Source organism: Elephas maximus, chromosome 3 (genome assembly GCF_024166365.1).
Source record: "Elephas maximus indicus isolate mEleMax1 chromosome 3, mEleMax1 primary haplotype, whole genome shotgun sequence".
Lineage (NCBI taxonomy): Eukaryota > Metazoa > Chordata > Mammalia > Proboscidea > Elephantidae > Elephas > Elephas maximus.
The window spans coordinates 191,878,917-191,898,366 of NC_064821.1; the positions used below are offsets into that span (position 1 = coordinate 191,878,917).

Consider the following 19,450-nt stretch of genomic DNA (forward strand, 5'->3'; position numbering starts at 1 on the left):
TTTCTGTCTTCTCATCCTGCCTCTGGACAGGAGCTGCCCATTTAGACTCATGCATGGACTAAGAAGCACACTCTTCAAAAGTATTATTTTATGTTTTACAACCCAGTCTAATCTTTCTCTGAAGAGTTGGCTTTGGGAATGGTTTTAGTTCTGGGTTAATGGACAGTCCGGGGGCCATGTCTTTGAGAGTTCCTCTAGTCTTAGTCAGACCATGAAGTCTGGTCTTTTTACTAGAATTTGAGTCCTGCACCACACTTTTCTTGGGCTCTGTCAGGGACTCTCTGTTGTGTTCCCTGTCAGGGCGGTCATTAGTGGTAGCTGGGCACCACCTAGTTCTTCTGGTCTCAGGCTGATGGAGTCTCTGGTTTATGTGGCCCTTTTGTCTCTTGGGAAGCCCTGGTGGTGTAGTGGTTAAGCGCTACGGCTGCTAACCAAAAGGTCAGCAGTTCGAATCCACCAGGCGCTCCTTGGAAACCCTATGGGGCAGTTCTGCTCTGCCCTATAGGGTTGCTATGAGTTGGAATCAACTCAATGGCAGTGCGTTTTGGTTTGTCTCTTGGGCTAATATTTATCTTGTGTCTTTGGTGTTCTTCATTCTCCTTTGCTCCAGGTGAGTTGAGACCAACTGATGTATATTAGATGGCTCTTGCAAGCTTTGAAGATCCCAGATGCCACTCACCAAAGTGGGATGCAGAACATTTTCTTAATAAACTTTGTCTAGATATCCCCCGAAACCATGATCCCTAGACCCCTGCCCCTGCTACTCTGTCCCTCAAAGTGTTTGGTTGTGTTCAGAAAAGTTCGTCCTATTGGTTTAGTCCAGTTGTGCTGACTTCCCCTGTATTCTGTGTTGTCCTTCTCTTCACCTAATTCTTGTCTGCTATCTAGTTCTAGTTAGTTAATTCCCCTCTTCTTCTCTCCCCACCCTCATAACCATGAAAGAATGTTTTCTTCTGCATTTAAACCTTTTCTTGAGTTCTTATAATAGCGGTCTCATACAATATTTGTCCTTTTGTGACCGACTAATTTCAGGCAGCATAATGCCTCCCAGATTCATCCATGTTGTGAGATGTTCTGCAGATTCTTCATTGTTCTTTATCATTGTGTAGTATTCCATTGTGTGTATATACCATAAATCGTTTATCCATTCACCTGTTGATGGGCAACTAGGTTGTTTCCATCTTTTTGCTACCGTGAACAGTGCTGCAATGAATGAGGGTGTGCATATATCTATTCGTGTGATGGCTCTTATTTCTCTAGGTTGTATTTCAAGAAGTGGGATTGCTCGATCATAGGATACTTCCATTTCTAGCTTTTTAAGGAAGCATCAAATCAATTTCCAAAGTGGTTGTACCATTTTGCATTTCCACCAGCAGTATGTAAGTGCTCCAGTCTCTTCACAACCTCTCCAACATTTACTATTTTGTGTTTTTTGGATTCATCCTAGCCTTGTTGGGGTGAGACGGTATTTCATTGTAGTTTTGATTTGCGTTTCTCTAATAGCTAATGATCATGAGCTTTTTCTCATGTATCTATTAGCTGCCTGAATGTCTTCTTTGGTGAAGTGCCTGTTCATATCCTTTGCCCATTTTTTTAATTGGGTTATTTGTCTTTTTGTTGTTGAGGTTTTGCAGTATCTTGTAGATTTTAGAGATTAAATGTTATAGCCAAAATTTTTTTCCCAGTCTGTAGGCTGTCTTTTTACTCTTTTGGTTAAGACTTTTGATGAGCATAAGTGTTTGATTTTAGGATCTCCCAGTTATCTAGTTTCTCTTCTGGCATTTGTTCATGGTTAGTTATGTTTTGTATTCTGCTTATGCTATGTATGTGGGCTCTTACTTTTGTCCCTATTTTTTCTTCCATGATCTCTATGGTTTTACATTTTATATTTAGGTCTTCGATCCATTTTGAGTTAGTTTTTTTTACACAGTGTGAGGTATGGGTCTGTTTCTTTTTTTTTGCAGATGGATATCCAGTTGTGTCAGCACCATTTGTTAAAGAAGCTGTCTTTTCCCCATTTAATGGACTTTGGGCCTTCGTCAACTATCAGTTGCTCATAGGTGGATGAATTTACGTCTGGATTCTCAATTCTGTTCCATTGGTCTATATCTGTTGTACCACTATCAGGCTGTTTTGACTACCATGGGAGTATAATAGTTTCTCAAATCAGGTAGTGTGAGGCCTCCCACTTTGTTCTTCTTTTTCAGCAATGCTTTACTTATCCGTATCCTCTTCCCTTTCCATATGAAGTCGGTGATTTGTTTCTCCATCTCATTAAAAAATGTTGTTGGAATTTGGATCAGAATTGCACTGTATCTGTAGATCGCTTTGGGTAAAATAGACATGTTCACAATGTTGAGTCTTCCTATCCATGAGCAAGGTATGTTATTCCATTTATGTAGGTCTCTTTTGGTTTCTTGCAGTAGCATCTTGCAGTTTTCTTTGTATAGGTCTTTTACATCTCTGGTTAGATTTATTCCTAAGTATTTTATCTTTTTGGGGACTATTGTAAATGGTATTGCTTTGGCGATTTCCTCGTTGAAGTTCTCTTTGTTGGTGTAGAGGAATCCAACTGATTTTAGTATGTTTATCTTGTATCCTGGTACTTTGCTGAAATCTTCTATTAGTTCCAATAGTTTTCTTGTGGATTCTTCGGGGTTTTCTGTGTATAAGATCATATCATCTGCAAACAGGGATATTTTTACTTCTCCTTACCAATGTGGATGCCCTTAATTTCTTTTTCTTGCCTTACTGCTCTGGCTAGGACCTCCAGCACAATGTTGAATAAGAGTGGTGATAAGGGGCATCCTTGTCTGGTTCCAGTTCTCAAGGGGAACGCTTTCAGACTCTCCATTTAGGATGATGTTGGCTATAGGCTTTGTATAAATGCCCTTTATTATGCTGAGGAATTTCCCTTCTATTCCTATTTTGCTGAGAGTTTTTATCACAAATCGGTGTTGGACTTTGTCAAATGCCTTTTCTGCATCAATTGATAAGATCTTATCTTTTATTTTATTTATATGATGGATTACATTGATTATTTTTCTGATGTTGAACCATCCTTGCATAACAGTTTGTTATTTGTTTGTTAATTTGTTCCGTCTCCAAAGCTGGAAGAATGGCTCAGGGTCAGCTTCTGGTCCAGAGGGCAGTGGCAATTGCTGCAACTACACTGTGACCAAGAGCAGAGTGGGGAGGGGGCAGATGAAGAGGAGAGAGGTACCTCCCAGAGAGGGAAGCGTTATTTTGATCCCGCATAGTAGGTTAGACTTAACTTTCACAGATCCAGCGCCATTGCCCCTTGGTTCCGGAGGCTTGTGCAGACTTTCTGCCACTTGGTATCTCCTGACGTGGAAAACGCATCCTGAGTGCTAGTGCTTGCCTCAGATGGTGTGCACTGGCTAATTCAGCCTGCAGGGTGCCAGCCAGGTCAGGTCTGGCAAATCCTCGCTGCTTCTGAACTGACTTTCCCTCCCCCTACTGCTCAGTCCGACCCCTCGACTTTGTCTTTGATGTTCTGGGCTTCTAGATTGTCATAAATAATTGATTCACTTGTTTTATTGGGTCTTTGTCGTAAGAGGGACCACAGGAAGTGTCTGACTACTCTGCCATCTTGGCCCTGCCTCTCCTCAAAATTTTTGAGCAAGAAAAGCAACACTGAAGTTGAGCTTCATGAAGATCCATCTGGTACCCTGATTATTAGAGGGAAGAACTGTTAGAAGGACATTCTAATAACTTTGCTGAGAGATAATTAGGGTCTAATAATTAGGGAAGATATCACGGGAACAGAGGACAGAAGAGATATTACAGTGCCAAGGGAGTAGTCCAAGTTGATGCTGACTTCATAGATGTATTGTAAGAATTAAATGAGTTAATATATAAAAAGTATTCAGAACAATGACTGGAAAATAATAAACACTAGGTATACATTAAATGCTACTACTACCACTATTACTGATTGAAAAACAATAGATCAGGATCAAATATGAAGTTCAATAACAGGAAACAATGTTGATCTTTATGGATAGCTTATTCATATTCTCTTTCTTATCAGAAAATGGTATTTTATCTTTTTGAATACGTTTTTAAAACAAATTTTTTGTATACACAGTAAATGGTACTAGATTCCTCTTAGAGGTATAGTATACATATTAAAGAACGAAAGAGGAAAAGGCTGGAAACAGAAGACTTTAATCTGAGCTGAAAACTGATATTGTGCAGTGACAACGAAACCTTAAACATGTTATTTGATTTCTGCGTCTGTAAAATGCGGAGTATAACACCTACTACAAGGTGGTTGACTAAATAAGAGTAAAAAAAGGTAACAGGTATATTTAGACTGTTATTTGTAGTCTCTGAATTGATACAAAGACAGAGGAAGGATAAAAATAAAAAGCCTACTCTTACCTTCCTTGAGAAGAATAAAGACTCCTTGCTTATCCATGTTCAAATCCAAGGATAAATGAGAGCAGTCTGTAAATGCAATGTCCTCTTTGGTCTCCTTATTTATATGATACATTGCGATGGGGATTTCTATAGTCTGGCCAATCTCCACGTCAGCATGAAATGGTAACAACTCCATTTTGTTCAGTTTCAGGACGTATATCTGGTGGGGGGGGGGAAGTAATTCATCTTTCAAGAAAGTTATGTTGGAAAAAAATCCTAGGAAAAAAATCATTCCTTAAATTTATAAAAACATACACAATATATTTCTTAATCACCTGAGCTCTTTCAAGCATCTACCACCATACAGCAGGATCTGGCAAACTACAGACACCTGTGCACAACATGTTTGTGTACTGTTAGCTAAGAACCATTTCTTCCAGGGAAATTTTATTCTGCCATAAAGCTTCTACCACCAACCACATGCTAATAACTCCACATTTTCATCTTCAGCCCTAGTCTTTCAGTTGGACTTCAGACCCCTACTTCCAGTTACAAACATCCATCTGGATGATCCATAGGTGAATCACGTTAAACATATCCCAACTTGAACTCATCATTTTCTCACTTTTCTTTCTCCTTTCCTTGGGTTTTCTATCCACCCAGCTGCCAAAACTAGAACCCTCCAGATCATCTTTGTGTCTTTAAATCCTTCACTTAGATGCCCAACTGAGTGTCAAATCTGATTAAGTCTACCTCTAAAACAACTCCCAGTTTGTCCCCTTCTCTCTATTCTCAATACTATTTCACTAGTTCAGCCTTAGCTAGTTAGGCTTTCATTTTCTACCTTCAATTCACTCTAGTCTACTAGTCTATACTGCCAGCAGCTATCTTTCAATCCTTTTACTATTATTATTATACCTGTTACTATCTGATTACAAAAATAATTAAAAAACCAAAAACCAAACCCATTGCTGTCAAGTCAATTCCAACTCATATCAAGCCAAATTAATTAAACTGTACCCTATTATTGACCTTACCATAACACAAATCTTACCATATGACTGAGCTGCTTAAAAGCCTGTGATACTTCCCTACTGTCTTACAGGAGGTGTTGAGAAACTTTTTCTATAAATGGACAGATAGCAAAAATTTTAGGTTTCATGGGCCACATGATCTCCGTCACAACTACTCCACTCTGCTATTGTGGTGTGAAAGCAGACAGACAATACATAGACAAATGGGTGTTGCTGTGTTCCAATAAAACTTTATTTTCAAAAAAAGGAAGGGAGCAGGGTTTGGCCCACAGGCCTTATTTTGCCTCCATCCTTCAAAAGCTTGTGCAAATTCCCACCTCTTTCATGATAATCTTTGACTACTCTTTTCTACAAGGATTCTTCATTTATAAGCTATAAATTATGGCTACAATTCAACTAGCTGTCAATTATATACTGCTTTAAAATTACATCATTTCCTTGAAATGTTATTTAAGTTTTCATGTGACTACATCTTCCTAATTAGACTTTAGATTTTTTTAAGGTAGGGATAATATACTTCTTTGAATTGCCTATGACAGATACCTAGTATGGTGTTAAGTACGTAGAAATTACTTAAAAATCTGTGCACGTAATGGTGCTAAAATGCTAAGTCCTGCAGGGAATAGCAACATATATTAACATATTCTAAAAGTGGGAGAAAAATACGAAAATGGTTATATAATATGGAAAAAAAAGTTTTCAATCTTTTAGAAACAAGATTGGCAAAAACATGAGACTAAAAATAAAGTTAATATAAAGTTCTTTTAAAGGTCATATGTATGATAATAAAAATGGCTAACATTGAGTACTGAATATATGTCAAGCATTGGAGTAAACATCCCCTCATTTAATTCTGCAATAACCCCTTAAGTAGGTACTACCATTATCCCCATTTTAGAGATGAGGACACAAACAGAGATATTAAACAATTGGCTATTAAGTGACCCAGTATTCAACCCAGATCAAGGACTATATAGGGAAGAAGTACCTCTGGACTGAATTTGAGCATCATTTTTAAATAGCCAATTTGGACTGGAGAATTTTTAAAATGTGGTACTGTACTTAAATATAGATAGCAGTCTCTGGGGTGAGAAAAAGGTTCTTTGGAGAGGCATTTACCTTAATTTCTCCATATCGAAAGGGATTTTGTACATCCCTGGCCAGAACAGTGCTGTTCCCCCTGACCTCACCTGCTGTCACCACTCCTTTAGTGGTTACCATGGCTACTGTTTCATTAGAAGAGGTCCAGGTGAAGTTGCCACTACCACCCTCTACCTGTGAAAAAACATAACTTTATATTTAATCGCCATGGAAAGAAAAATGGAATTTAAGTGAAAAATAAAAATCTGGCTGGTGAAATAAAGTTTGGGAAATAATAAAACTAAGAAATTATTTCTGGACTCGTTAAGAAACTGTGCAGCTATAGTAAAGTAGCCAAATGGGCAAGGAAAACACTAAAGGAAGGTTAAGTAATGACAGTACCTCAAAATGCCAAAAAAAAAAAGAGTTAAAGGAAACTTGAGAAAGGTTTATAAAACTCACAAGGAAGGATATATGGAAGAGAGATAGAAAGTACCTCAAGTCTTACTATGGATAACAACATTTAAAAGCATGATTTGGTTGTCACCCAAAATTGAGCTATCCTATTAGGATTGGGGGAAATAAAATTTAACATTTCAATAAATTAAGCTATTAGGGAAACTGACTCTGCGAATTCTCATATTATAGGATATCATACCTGTACTTTATAGCGATACAACATTCCCATAGGATGATGAGGAAATGCCAAAAAGTTGGGTGTGAGCTTGATGGGAAAATAAATCTTCACTTCTTGTTGATGTCTGATTGGAAATCCTATAGGCTGACTACTTTTACTCTAAAAGGGCAGAAAAAAAGAAGCAAAACAGATTTTTAGAAGGACTGCTCTTACAATACACATTCATACTCAAAGCGTCTATAAAATGGCTATGCTAATAATGAATTACTCCACCGGTTTTTATGTACAAAAGAAATAAACAAATACCCCTATTTATTAGAGTAGCACACCTACTATGGTTCAATAATGCAAGAGATTTTGCTAGACCCAAAATGTTATTGTTGTTAGGTGCCGTCTAGTTGGTTCCGACTCTCAGCAATCCTATGTACAACAGAACGAAACACTGCTTGTTTATGCGCCATCCTAACAACTGTTGTTATGCTTGAGCTCACTCTTGCAGCCACTGGGTCAATCCATCTTGTTGAGGGTCTTCCTTTTTTTCACCGGCCCTCTACTTTACCAAGTATCTTAGTCATCTAGTAGTGCTATAGCAGAAATACTACAAGTGGATGGCTTTAACAAAGAGAAATTTATTCTCTTACAGTCTAGTAGGTTACAAGTCCAAATTCAGGGTGTCAGCTCCAGGGGGTGGCTTTCTGTCTCTGTCGGATCTGGAGGAAGATTCCTTGGTCAATCTTCCCGTTGTCAAGGAGCTTCTCAGGTGCACGGACCCCAGGTCCAAAGGATGTGCTCTGCTCCCCATGCTGCCTTCTTGGTGCAATGAGGTCTCCAACTCTCTGCTTGCTTCCTTTTTCTTATATCTCTTGTAAGACAAAAGGTGGTGCAGGTCATACCCCAGGGAAACTCCTTTTACACTGGTTGGTGCTATGGCCTAAGGGTGTTATATCTCACCCTAAACCTCTTTAACCACAAGCAGAGATTATGATTTATAACACATATAGGAAAATCACAAAATGGAGGACAACCACACATAGCTTAACCAAGTCCACACATATTTTGGAGGAACACAATTCAATCCATTACACCAAGCATGATGTCATTCTCCAGGGACTAATCCCTCCTGATAACATGTCCAAAGTATGTGAGACGTAGTCTCCTCACCCTTGCTTCTAAGGAGCATTCTGGCTGTGCTTCTTCCAAGAGAGATTTGTTCGTTTTTTGGCAGTCCGTGGTATATTCAATACTCTTTGCCAACACCACAATTCAAAGGTGTCAATTCTTCAGTCTTCCTTATTCATTCTACAGCTTTTGCATGCATATGAGGCGCACCTTAGTCCTCAAGGTAACATCTTTGCTTTTCAATACTTTAAAGAGGTCTTTTGAAGCAGATTTGCCCAATGCAATGTGTCTTTTGATTTCTTGGCTATTGCTTCCATGGGTGTTGATTGTGGATCCAAGTAAAAGGAAATCCTTGACAATCTCAATCTTTTCTCCGTTTATCATGATGTTGCTTATTGGTCCAGTTGTGAGGATTTCGGTTTTCTTAGTGTTGTGGTGCAATCCACACTGAGGCTGTGGTCTTTAATCTTCATCAGCAAGTGCTTCAAGTCCTCTTCGCTTTCAGTAAGCAAGGTTGTATCATCTGCATATCACAGGTTGTTAATGAGTCTTCCTCCAATCCTGATGCCATGTTCTTCATATAGTCCAGCCTCTTGGATTATTTGCTCTGCATACAGATTGAATAGGTATGGTGAAGGGATACAACCCTGATGCGCACCTTTCCTGGCTAAACCAGGCAGTATTCCCTTTTTCTATTCAACGGCTGACTCTTGGTCCATGTACAGATTCCTCATGAGCACAATTAAGTGTTCTGGAATTCCCATTCTCCACAATGTTATCCATAATTTGTTATGATCCACATGGTCTAATGCCTTTGTGTAGTCAATAAAACACAGGTAAACATTTTTTCGGTATTCTATGCTTTCAGCCAGGATCCATCTGACATCAGCAATGATATCCCTGGTTCCATCTCCTCTTCTAAATCCAGCTTGAATTTCTGGCAGTTTCCTGTCAATATACTGCTGCAACCGCTTTTGAATCTTCAGAAAAATTTTGGTTGCATGTGATATTAATGACATTGTTTGATAATTTCTGCACTTGGTTGGATCACATTTTTTTTTAGCTTTCAATTATTTTTTTAATAATTTTTATTGTGCTTTAAGTGAAAGTTTACAAATCAAGTCAGTCTCTCACACAAAAACTTATATACACCTTGCTACATACTCCCAATTACTCTCCCCCTAATGAGACAGCCCGATCTCTCCCTCCACTCTCTAACCCCTTCTACCCTCTCACCTCCCCTCCAGGCAGGAAATGCCAACATAGTCTCAAGTGTCCACCTTATCCAAGAAGCTCACTCCTCACTAGCATCCCTCTCCAACCCATTGTCCAGTCCAATCCATGTCTGAAGAGTTGGCTTCGGGAATGATTCCTGTCCTGGGCCAATAGAAGGTCTGGGGGCCATGACCACCGGGGTCCTTCTAGTCTCAGTCAGACCCATTAAGCCTGGTCTTTTTACAAGAATTTGGGGTCTGCATCCCACTGCTCTCCTGCTCCCTCAGGGGTTCTCTGTTGTGTTCCCTATCAGTCATCGGTTATAGCCAGGCACCATCTAGCTCTTCTGGTCTCAGGATGATGTAGTCTCTGGTTCATGTGGCCTTTCTGTCTCTTGAGCTCCTAATTACCTTATGTCCTTGGTGTTCTTCATTCTCCTTTGATCCAGGTGGGTTTAGACTCATTGATGCATCTTAGATGGCCGGTTGCTAGCGTTTAAGACCCCAGATGCCACTCTTCAAAGTGGGTGCAGAATGTTTTCTTAATAGATTTTATTACGCCAATTGACTTAGATGTCCCCTGAAACCATGGTCCCCAAACCCCTGCCCCTGGTACGCTGGCCTTCAAAGCATTCAGTTTATTTAGGAAACTTCTTTGCTTTTGCTTTAGTCCAGTTTTGCTGACCTCCCCTGTATCTTGTGTTGTCTTTCCCTTCACCCAAAGTAGTTCTTATCTACTACCTAATTAGTGGATCGCATTTCTTGAGAAAAGGCATAAATATCGATCTCTTTTAGGTAGGTAGCTGTCTTCCAAATTTTTGGACATAGGTGAGTGAGCACTTCCAGCACTGCATCCATTTGTTGAAACATCTCAAGCAGTATTTTGTCAGTTCCCAGAGCCTTGTTTTTTGCCAGTGTCTTCAGTGCAAATTGGACCTCTTCCTTGGACTATTGGTTCCTGATCATATGTAACCTCCTGAAATGGCTGAACGTCAACCAATTCTTTTTGGCATAATGACTCTTGTATTCCTTCCATCTTCTTTTGATGCTTCCTGTGTTGTTTAATATTTTCCCCATAGAATCCTTCAGTATTGCAACTTGAGACTTGAATTTTTTCTTCAGTTCTTTCAGCTTGAGAAATGCTGAGTGTGTTCTTCCCTTTTGGTTTACTATCTCCAGATCTTGGCACATATCATCGTAATACTTTACTTGTCTTCTAGGGCAGCCCTTTGAATCTTCTCTTCAGCTCTTTTACTTCATCGTTTTTTCCTTTTGCTTTAGCTACTTGACATTCAAGAGCAAGTTTCAGTCTCTTCTGACATCCATTTAGGTCTTTTCTTTCTCTTCTGTCTTTTTAATGACCTCTTGCTTTCAAGTACCATAGTTTATCTATTCATCTGTTGATGGACATCTAGGTTATTTCCATCTTTTTGCTATTGTGAATCATGCTGCAATGAGTGTGGGTGTGCATATTCCTATTCATGTGATGGCTCTTATTTCTCTAGGATATACTCCTAAGAGTGTGATTGCTGGATCACATGGTATTTCTAGTTCTAGCTTTTTTAAGGAAGCGCCATATCATTTTGAAAAATAGTTGTACCATTTTGCATTCCCATCAGTAGTGCATAAGAGGTCCAATCTCCCCACAGCCTCTCCAACATTTTGTTTTTTTGATTCCTGCCAGTAACGTCAGGGTGAGATGGTACCTCATTGTAGTTTTGATGTGCATTTCTCTAATGGCTAGTGATTATAAGCATTTCCTTACAGGTCTGTTAACTGCCTGAATATCTTCTTTGGTGAAGGGTCTGCTCATATCCTTTGCCCATTTTTTAATTGGATTATTTGTCTTTTTGTTGTAGAGGTGTTGAATTTTCCTATAGACTTTAGGTATTAGACATGTCAAATTTGTCATGGCCAGAATTTTTTTTTTCCAGTCTGTAGTTTCTCTTTTTACTGTTTTGGTGAAGTCTTTTGATGATCATAGTGTTTAATTTTTAGAAGATCTTAGTTATCTAGCTTATCTTCTGGTGTTTGTGTATTGTTAGCTAATGGTTTGTATCCTGTTTATGCCATGTATTATGGCTCTACTGTTGATCCTATTTTTTTTTAATGATCTTTATAGTTTTTGGTTTTATATTTAGGCCTTTGATCCATTTTGAATCAGCTTCTGTGTATGGTGTGAAGTATGTGTCCTGTCTCATTTTTTTGCAGATGGACATCCAGTTTTCCCAGCACCGTTTGTTAAAAAGACTGTCTTTTCCCCATTTAATGGACTTCGGGCCTTTGTCGAAGATCAGGTGACCACAGGTGGATGGATTTACATCTGGGTTCTCGATCCTGTTCCATTTGTCAATGTGTCTGTTCCTGTACCAGTACCAGGTTGTTTTGACCACCATAGCTGTATAGTAGGTTCTGAGATCAGGTAATACGAGTCCTCCTACTCTACTCTTCTACTTCGATAGTGTTTTACTTATCTGAGTCCTCTTCCCTTTCCATATAAAGTTAATGATTAGTTTTCCATCTCATTGAAGAATGCTGTTGGTATTAAGATCAGGATTGCTTTGTATTTATTTGTAGATTGTTTGGGTAGAACAGATATTTTCACAATGTTGAATCTACCTATCCATAAGCATGGTATGTTTTTCCATTTATGCAGTTTTCTTTTGGTTCCTTGCAGTAGTGTTTTATAGTTTTCTTTGTATAAGAATTTTACGTCCCTGGTTAGATTTATTCCTAAGTATTTAATTTATTTATTTAAATTAATTTTTATTGTGCTTTAAGTGCAAGTTTATAAATCAGGTCAGTCTCTCATACAAAAATTTATATACACCTTGCTATACACTCAAAAACATTTTTTTTTTTTTTTTATACACTCCTAATTGCTCTCCCCCTAATGAGACAGCACAGTTGTTCCCTCTATTCTCTTTCCTCGTGTCCATTTGGGCAGCGTCTGGCCCCCTCTGCCCTCTCGCCTCCCCTCCAGACAGGAGATGTCAACATAGTCTCATGTGTCTACTTGATTCAAGAAGCTGGTTCTTCACCAGTATCATTTTCCATTCCATATTCCAGTCCAATCCCTGTCAAAAGAGTTGGCTTTGGGAATGGTTCCTGTCTTGGGCTAACAGAAGGTCTGGGGACCGTGGCCTCCAGGGTCCTTCCAGTGCCAGTCTGACCATTAAGTCTGGTCTTTTTACGAGAATTTGGAGTCTGCATCCCACTGCTCTCCTGCTCCCTCTGGGGTTCTCTGGTGTGTTCTCTGTCAGGGCAGTCATCAGTTGTGGGTGGGCACCATCTAGTTCTTCTGGTCTCAGGCTGATGTAGTCTCTGGTTCATGTGGCCCTTTCTGTCTCTTAGGCTCATAATTACCTTGTGTTTTTGGTGTTCTTCATTATTCCTTACTCCAGCTGGGTTGAGACTCATTGATGCATCTTAGATGGCCACTTGCTAGCGTTTAAAACCCCAGACGCCACTCTCCAAAGTGGGATGCAGAATGTTTTCTTAATAGATTTTATTATGCCAATTGACTTAGATGTCCCCTGAAACCATGGTCCCCAGGCCCCTGCCCCTGCTACTTTCGCCTTCGAAACGTTCATTCAGGAAACTGCTTTGCTTTTGGTTTAGTCCAGTTGTTTTGACCTCTTCTGTATTGTGTGTTGTCTTTTCCTTCATCTAAACTTATCCACTATCTAATTGGTGAAAACCCCTCTCCCTCCCTCCCTCTCTCCGCTCATAACCATCAAAGATGTATTTTTTTTTTTTAGGGGCTATTAAAAATGGTATTGTTTTCCTGATCTCCTTTTCATAGTTCTCTTTATCAGTGTATAGGGATCCAACTGATTTTTGTATGTTTATCTTGTATCCTGCCACTGTGCTGAATCTTTCTATTAGTTCCAGTAGTTTTCTTGTCAAGTCTTTTGGGTTCTCTATGTATAGTATCATATCATTCACAAATAGGAAGAGTTTTACTTCTTCCTTACCATCCGGATGCCCTTTATTTTTCTTGCTTATTGCTCTAGCTAGGGCTTCCAGCATAATGTTAAATAGGAGTGGTGGTAAAGGGCAAGCTTGTCTTATTCCTATTTTCAAGGAGAATGTTTTCAGCCTCTCTCCGTTGAGAATGATGTTGTCTATTTGTATAGATGCTGTGATGGTTAAGATTGTCACCTTGTCTGGGCTATGATTCTCAGTGTTTTGGCAGTTGTATAATTTTGTGATTACTTCCCTGTCGAGATCTGATATGTGATCACCCCTAAGATGGAACCTGCTGAGTAGTACCAGCAGGGGGCCTGTGGCAGCATACCGCCCCCTCAGCCTTCATCTCTCTGCCCTCCACCACCTACTTCCTTCCTGCTTGCCTTGCCAAAGTTTTGCTTTTCTGGATCCTGCAGCTGCCTCTCATTTGTCTGACCTCAGTTCTTGGGACTTGAACTAGCAGCTTATCTGCTGATCTTGGGTTCGCCAGCCCCTGCTGATATGTGAATCAGAAGCCCTGCGGTCTTGCCTGCCAATCTTGGGTTTCATCTATTTTCTCAGCCTGTGACCAGGAGCCTTGCTCTCTGACCTGACGATCTTGAGTTCACCAGCCCCTATGGCTACGTGAATCAGGAGGAGCCCTATCCTGATCCACAGACATGGGACTTTCTGGACTCTACAATTGCTTGAGCTGTTTCCTTGATATAAACCTCTCTCTCTATATATATATTTATATGCTTTACTGGTTTTGCTTCTCTAGAGAACACAGCCTAAGATGGGTGCCCTTTATTATGTTGAGGAATTTCCCTTCTACACCTATTTTATTGAGAGTTTTTAACAGGAATGGTGTTGGACTTTATCGAAAGTCTTTTCTGTGTCAATTGAGATGATCATGTGATTTGTTTTGTTTATGTGGTGGATTACATTGATTTTCTAATGTTGAACCATCCTTACATACCTGGTAGGAATCCAACTTGGTTGTGATGTATCATTTTTTTGATACGATGCTGAATTCTATTGACTAGAATTTTGTTGAGAATTTCTGCATCTATATTCATGAGAGGTATTGGTCTGCAATTTTCTTTTTTTGTGGTGTCTTTGCGTGGTTTTGGTATCAGGGTTATACTGGCTTCATAGAATGAATATAGAAGTATCCCTTTCTTTTCTGTGTTCTGAAATAATTTGAGTAGTATTGGTGCAAGCTCTTTTTTGAATGTGTGGTAGAATTCTCCAGTGAAGCCACCTGGGCCAGGGCTTTTTTTGTTGGGAGTTTTTTTTTATCTTGTCAATCTCTTCTCTTGATAAAGGTCTGTTCAGCTTTTCGACTTCAGTTTGTGTTAGTTTAGGTAGGTGGTGTGTTCCTAAAAATTTGTCCATTTCCTCTAGGTTTTCAAATTTGTTGGAGTATAGTTTTTCAAAGTACTCTGTTATAATCCTTTTTATTTCAGTTGGGTCTGTTGTAATGTCCCCCATTTCTTTTCTTATCTGGGTTATTTGAGTCCTCTTCTGTTTTTCTTTTTTTTAGTTTGACCAGTGGTTTGTGAATTTTGTTGACCCCTTCAAAGAACCCACTTTTGATTTTGTTGGTTCTTTCTATTGTTTTTCTATTCTCTATTTATTTCTGTTCTGATCTTTATTATTTCCTTTCTTCTGGTGGCTGTGGACTTCTTTTGCTGTTCTCTTCCTTTTTGTTCAAGTTGCATAGCTAATGTTTTGATTTTGTTCCTTTTTGGATGAGTGCATGTATTACTATAAATTGACCTCTGAGCACTGCCTTTGCTGTGTCCCAGAGGTTTTGGTATGACATGTTTTCATTGTCATTTGATTCTAGGAATTTTTTTATTCTATCTTTGATTTCTTCTGTTACTCAGTGGTTTTTAAGCAGGGTGTTATTCAGTTTCTATGTTTTTTTTTTTTTTTTTTCCTTGCTCTTCCTGTTATTAATTTCTACTTTTATGGAGCTGTGGTCAGAGGAGATGCTTTGTATTATCTCAGTGTTTTGGATTTTGTTGAGTGTTGTTTTGTGGTCTATTCTGGAAAACGTCCCATGTGTGTTAGAAAAGAATGTATACTTTGGTGCTGTTAGGTGGAGTGTTCTATGTTTATGAGGTCAAGTTGGTTGATTGCAGCCTTTAGATCTTCTGTATCTTTGCTGAGTTTCTTTGTAGATGTCCTGTCCTTTACCGACAGTGGTGTGTTGAAGTGTCCTAGTATAATTGTGAAGCTGTCAATTTCTCTTCTCAGTGCTTTTAAGAGTTTATGTATTTTTGACCCCTGTCATTGGGTGCGTAGATATTTATTATGGTTATGTCCTCATGGTGGATTGTCCCTTTAATCATTATATAATGTCCTTCTTTGTCTTTTATGGTGGATTTAGTTTTAAAGTCTATTTTATCTGAGATTAGTATTGCCACTCATGCTCTCTTCTGGTTGCTGTTTGCTAGATATATTTTTTCCATCCTTTGATTTTTAATATATTTGTGTCTTTGTTTCTGAGGTATGTCTCTTATAGACATCATACTGATGGGTGCTGTTTTTTTTTTGTTTGTTTTGTTTTCTGTTTTTAATCCATTCTGTCACTTTCTGTCTCTTTATGGGTGCATTTAAGCTATTTATGTTCAGTGTGATTACTGATAAGTGTGGGTTTTTTGCTGTCAGTTTGTAGTTTTTTTGTGTGTGTGGTGCTCATGTTTTCTTTGTTCCCCTTACTCTCCGGCATTGAATTTCTTTTGTTTGGAGATTTGTTTTTTCTTTAATTTTTGTAGATTTTGTGTTTACTGAGACTTAATTTTTTCTTCTTTATTTTGATGAGTAGGTTTGTTAACTTTCTTTATGGTTACTTGAAATTAACCACTATCTTCCTAAGTTTAAACTAGTCTTTTATTGCTTGATATCACCTTGACTTCCCTCCATTTGAAAGTTCTATACCTACACCATTTATTCCCCCTTTTATCGTTCTGACGTTGTTGTTATTGACAGATTGACCTCTCTGGTTCCCTGTTGTAAATCTTTTAGTTTTGTTTTACCCATAAGAGTTCATTACCTAGGTTGGTATCTGGCTGATGCTGTCTTGGGTCCTAGATTCAGGTTGTTGTCTCATGTTGCTGATTCTCTAACTGAAGGACTCCCTTTAATAATTCTTTTAAGTTTAGTTTTTACATATTCCCCATATTTCTGTTTATCTGGAAATGTCTTAATTTTGCCATCATATTTGAGTAAGAGTTTTGCAGGGTATATTATTCTTGGCTGGCAGTTTTTTTCTTTCAAGATTTTATCTATGTCATCCCATTGCCTTCTTGCCTGCATGGTTGCTGCCAAGTAATCCGAGCTTAGTCTTATTGTTTCCGCTTTGAATGTGGCTTTTCATTTTTCTCAATCTCTTCTCAGGATTCTTTCTTTGTCTTTGGTTTTAGTGAGTGTGATTATGATATGTCTTGGTGTTTTTCTTTTGGGGTCTATCCTATACGAGGTTCATTGAACTTCTTGGATGGTCAGCTTTTCATCTTTCATATTAGGGAAGTTTTCTGTCAGCAAATCTTCAATGAGCCTGTGTTTTCTGTTTTCTCCCCCTGTTCTGGAACTTTGATCATATGTAAATTTCTGCTTTTGATTGTATCCCACATCGTTCTCTGGGTTTCTTCATTCTTTTCTCTGAGTTTTTCCTCAAAGTGGTATCCAAGGTTTTGTCTCCAATTTTGCTGATCTTGTCTTCCATTGTTTCACATTTGCTCCTAAAACCTTCTATTGCACTGTCCGTTTCTAAAATCTTGTTGTTTACCTTTTGGATTTATAATTGCTGTTTTTGTATGATTTCTAGTTGTTTATTTTGACATTTTGTTTCTGTACTATTTTCCTGAATTCTTCCATTGCTTTGTCTGCCTTTTCCATGGTTTTGTCTATTTTTTCCTTGTTTTTGTCTGTGTTTTCCTTCATCTCTTGGACAGCTCTGAATATTGGAATTTTGAATCATCGATCAGGTAGTTACATTGTCTTTTCTTCTACCAGAAGGTCATCTGGTGTTTTATTTTGGATGCTTTCTGGAGCCATCCTGTCCTTTTTTTTTTTTTTTTAATTTGTTTTGATATTGTCTACTGTCTTCTGGACATTTAGTAATTATTTTCTTCATTTATTGGTTGTATATTTGTTTGTTTTGTCCTGCTTTTTTGTTTTATTTGATTATGTCTGGGAAGGGGGGCTTGGTGTGTTTTGTTGGTTGCTCACCTGTGAACACAAACTTCTCACCACCTTGTCCAGGTTGGCAGCGCTGGTGGCTCAGCTACAGTGCCGGACGCAGGCTCAGTGGAGGGCAAGTGGCAGGGATGGGTCATTTGTGGCAGGTACTGGGGCTGACGGGGTGGAGCTGGGGAGCACTGCAGGGTGGAGTCTGGTGGTTTGTGTCTGTGCCACTTGGGATGTGGTGCTTGACCTGCAGTGCAGATATGCATGGGGGAAGGGAGAGGGTGTGATGTGTGGAGCTAATTAAGTGAGAGAAAGAGAAAGAAGAGAGAGGAACAGAAGCATAAAAATGAAGGAAAAAAGTGAATAAAATCATGACGTGGTAGGGTTCAGCAGGTGGGGGCAGGGCACAAGGCCATGTACCAGCGGCTCTCTAGCTGAGCAGCGCAGCTTGGCCTGACGAGAAGGTGCATGGGCAATGCACGGGGCTATGTGGGCTGGAGAAAGGAAAAAAAAGAAGGGAAAGATAAGAAAGAAAAAAAAAAAAACATTAAAAAAATATGGTGCTGGGGCAGCTGGCCAGTTGGGGGGAGGTGGAACTGGGGTGGAAAACACTTGCCTGAACAGGGCAGAGGCTGAATGGCCAGAGAAAGGGTCTGCCCTGATGGAAGAACTGTATCTTGAGTGTTCCTGAACCTGTTAATTCCCTAATAAACCCCATAATCACAAGTATTGTCTGTGAGTTCTGTGTGTGGCCACTGCAATGAATCATGGAACCCAGCAGAGAAGTAAAGAGTGCCATGGGAGAGATGGTTGGTGTCACAATTGGTAAAGATGGCAGAGAGCGGAGGCATGTCTGACCTCCACCTCATAGGAATCAACCTTGCGCTGTTGATCTTGGTCTTCCTTTCCCCTTGTGAAGTTACAGGAGGTCAGGCGCTGCCCCCACACCATTCTTGCAGAAGAATTCTAACCAACCAAAGTATATAATATATCAAAATAAAGAATTCACGGTAGGAAGCTGTGTTATAAAATGACTGAAATTCAGCATTTGAGCACAGGCCTAAATAATTATTATATTTGTGATTTCGAAAAAATAAAAATCTTATTAAACTTCCAGGATAAAATGAATGCTTCAAAGGTCAGTGGAGCAGGGGCTGGGGTCTGGGGAACTTGGTTTGAGGGGACTTCTAAGTCAATGGGCAAAATAATTCTATTATGAAAACATTCTGCACCCCACTTTGAAATGTGGCGTCTGGGGTCCTAAATGCCAACAAGTGGCCATCTAAGATACATCAATTGGTCTCAACCCACCTGGAGCAAAGGCAAAGGAAGAACACCAAGGTCACACGACAACTAAGAACCCAAGAGACAGAAAGGGCCACATGAACCAGAGACCTACATTATCCTGAGACCAGAAGAACTAGTTGGTGCCCGGCCACAATCGATGTCTGCCCTGTCAGGGAGCACAACAGAGAACTCCTGAGGGAGCAGGAGACCAATGGGATACAGACCCCAAATTCTCACAAAAAGACCATACTTAATGGTATGACTGCGACTAGAGGAATCCCGGAGGCAATGCTCCCCAGACCTTCTGATGGCACAGGACAGGAACCATCCCCGAAGACAACTCATCAGACATCAAAGGGACTGGTCAGCGGGGGGGAGAGAGATGCTGATGAAGAGTGAGCTAATTAAATCAGATGGACACTGGAGAGTGTGTTGGCAACTCTTGACTGGAGGGGGGATGGGAAGATAGAGAGAGAGGGAAGATGGCAAAATTGGCACAAAACGAGAGACTGAAAGGGCTGACTCAATAGGGGGAGAGCAAG

General features: G+C 39.5%; 1 protein-coding gene across 1 annotated transcript in view; it reads right to left on the bottom strand.

Moving 5' to 3' along the window:
• NUP210L (nucleoporin 210 like) overlaps positions 1-19,450 on the bottom strand; it is a 145,105-nt gene that overhangs the window by 74,506 nt on the left and 51,149 nt on the right. The window contains exons 11-13 of the mRNA XM_049880588.1: positions 7,159-7,296; positions 6,540-6,695; positions 4,408-4,606 (exon numbers count right to left, since the gene is read on the bottom strand). Of these exons, the coding sequence (XP_049736545.1) occupies positions 4,408-4,606; positions 6,540-6,695; positions 7,159-7,296 (493 nt within the window). The remainder of the gene's footprint in view (positions 1-4,407; positions 4,607-6,539; positions 6,696-7,158; positions 7,297-19,450) is intronic.